The 2483-nt window shown below is 52.1% G+C and overlaps 1 protein-coding gene across 3 annotated transcripts in view; it reads right to left on the reverse strand.

The window, feature by feature from the left end:
- The window catches only part of TMEM40 (transmembrane protein 40), a 51557-nt gene that overhangs the window by 3268 nt on the left and 45806 nt on the right, over positions 1 to 2483 (reverse strand). For all 3 annotated transcript variants that reach the window (XM_011983601.1, XM_011983602.1, XM_011983603.1), the window contains 4 exons: positions 1877 to 1912; positions 1460 to 1492; positions 1028 to 1075; positions 96 to 167 (listed from right to left, as the gene is read on the reverse strand). In XM_011983601.1, coding sequence (XP_011838991.1) covers positions 96 to 167; positions 1028 to 1075; positions 1460 to 1492; positions 1877 to 1912 — 189 coding nt within the window. The remainder of the gene's footprint in view (positions 1 to 95; positions 168 to 1027; positions 1076 to 1459; positions 1493 to 1876; positions 1913 to 2483) is intronic.

A 2483-nucleotide genomic window follows, 5' to 3' on the forward strand; every position in this document is an offset into this window, starting at 1 on the left:
GGAAGGAATGGTCAGCCTCCAGGTCTTGACGCCCCTGCCCCCTGCACCCCCCCATGCCATTCCCCTGGTGCATTCCCCAGGGCACCTCCCCTCACCTGCATAATAGTGATAACACACCAGCAAGGCCCCGATGGCAAAGCACAGGAGGACGAAATGGAAAAACTCATCTGTGAAGGCAGGGGTGGGGAATCAGTATCTGCTGCTTTCTCTCTTTTTTGGGGGCAGAGGAGACAAGGTCTTGCTCTGTCACCCAGGGTGGAGTGCAGTTGTGTGATCACAGCTCATTGCAACCTTCAAGTCCTAGGCTTAAGCAATTCTCCTGCTTCAGCCTCACAAGTAGCGAGGCCTACAGGTACATGCCATCACACCCAACCATTTTTAAATTTTTAGTAGAGACAAGGTCTCACTATGTTGCCCAGGCTGGTCTTGAACTCCCAGAACTCCCGGCCTCAAGCAATCCTTTCATCTCGGCCTCCTAAAGTATTGGGATTACAGTTGTGAGCCAGCATGTCTGGCCTTTTTTTTTTTTTTTAATTACAAAAAGTCTCTGTGCTGAGCACCATGGTCTTTCCTCTTGCCCTCCCCTTCCTCCTAGAAGTCCCCATGGATTCCAGGCCTGGAGCGGGGAGGTTACTCCCATTTTCACTGCTCCTTTCCCAGAGTCTGGTCTAATCTAACCTTACAACTCTCTCAGCTCAGCTGACCTCCAGCTCCCCATCCTGGCCACAAGGCCTGGAAGGCATTTACCATCCTAGTGACTGTGCATAGCAGAAAGAGCAGAGGACCAGACCTCAAGTTCAGGCCACACCACTCACGAGCTGTAAGGCCACTCCTCAGCCTGGAACCTCAGTTTTCATATCTGCAAAATGGGAACCATTGTCCCACCCTGTTGAGTTGATTCTGAGCTGAGTAATACGTAAACTGCTGGGCATACGACAGAGGTGGGTAATGATTGCTACTGTGCTATTTCACCCCTAGAAATCCAGCCAGACAGGAAAAAGCAGGTCTGCTACACCAAGTTCCTTACCATCTTTCTTTATATTCTGTCTGCTTAACTGAGAGGCCTCCACTTCTCCTTAGGAACAAGAGAGAGATGAGTGTTTAACTTTGAAGCAGGACAGCAGGTGGGATTTTCTCTTCCCTACCTCATTGAGAATTAATATCCCGGGTACTTCTTCCTGGGTCAGAGGGCACTCACTGCAGGACCAGTCAAGCAAAACTGTGAAGATGGGGGTGCTGTCCTTGGAACCCCCACTGACTTCCTCCTCCTTCCTCAGGCCTGAGTCCACCTTCCATTCCATTTCCCCTGCACTAGAGATCCCCCTTCTGAATCATAGTGACATTGGCTGGCAACAGTCCCTGCTGGGACTAACCCACCCTCTCAGGCTGTCTGAAGTCCCAACCCATTGTCTGGAATCAACACCCACTCTGGCTGTCCTATTTGAGCTTGTATATTTACCACTTGCTGGGTCAGAGCCTCTCCTTCGGAGTCCTGGAAACGAGAAACTCAACATTAGTGCCCAACCCTGCTTGGGGTGCCTTAACAGCTGCCTCCACCCTGGGGAAGGCTATAGGTGACCTAAAAAAATGTCCCCATGGAATTCTGCAGCCCCCAAGGATCCTCCTTTCTATTGATGGCTGGTTGGTTGTAATCTCCTTGGGTCTTGCTGGGACAGCTTTCCAAGCTTCCCAGGCTCCCTGCTTCATGCCACAGCTGGCCCAGCCCGCTTGATGAGCCTAGGCTCAGTGGACCTGGGGCTCCTGTTTCTCACAGTCAGATACCCCAACAGGAGCTGGCTGTCTTAGGGGAGAGGTGATGCCTAGACCCGGCTCAACACCAGCACCAACGACCTCTCTCCCCTAACTGGACACTCACCTGATTCCCCAGAGGGTACCACCTCTCCTGGAGCATCTGCACAGAAAGGAAATCAGTGATCATATACCCATGATCCTCTGGGGAGGGAGAAGTCATGCTTCAGGGAAGGTGGATCCTGCTGGGAGACCTTCCACTTAACCTGGAATGTGCCAGGTGGGGAATGGAGCCGGCTGGAGGGTTCCTGTTCCAACTAAAGGGGCAGCCACCACCCACCAGCCACAGAAAGCTGCTGTAGGAATGCCTGCCCACTCTTACAGGTCTGTCAATTTCCCCAGAGAAGCCAGGTTTTCAGTTAAACTTCCTAATTATAAAAAAGTTTGGGCCGGGCGCGGTGACTCACGCCTGTAATCCCAACACTTTGGGAGGCCGAGGTGGGCGGATCACAAGGTCAAGAGATTGAGACCATTCTGGCTAACATGGTGAAACCTCGTCTCTACTAAAAACACAAAAATTAGCTGGGCATGGTAGCACGCGCCTATAGTCCCAGCTACTTGGGAGGCTGAGGCAGGATAATCGCTCAAACCCAGGAGGCAGAGGTTGCAGTGAGCTGAGATCACACCACTGCACTCCGGCCTGGCGACAGAGTGAGACTCTGTCTCAAAAAAAA

This window comes from Mandrillus leucophaeus, unplaced genomic scaffold (genome assembly GCF_000951045.1).
Source record: "Mandrillus leucophaeus isolate KB7577 unplaced genomic scaffold, Mleu.le_1.0 Scaffold252, whole genome shotgun sequence".
NCBI classification, from domain to species: Eukaryota; Metazoa; Chordata; class Mammalia; order Primates; family Cercopithecidae; genus Mandrillus; species Mandrillus leucophaeus.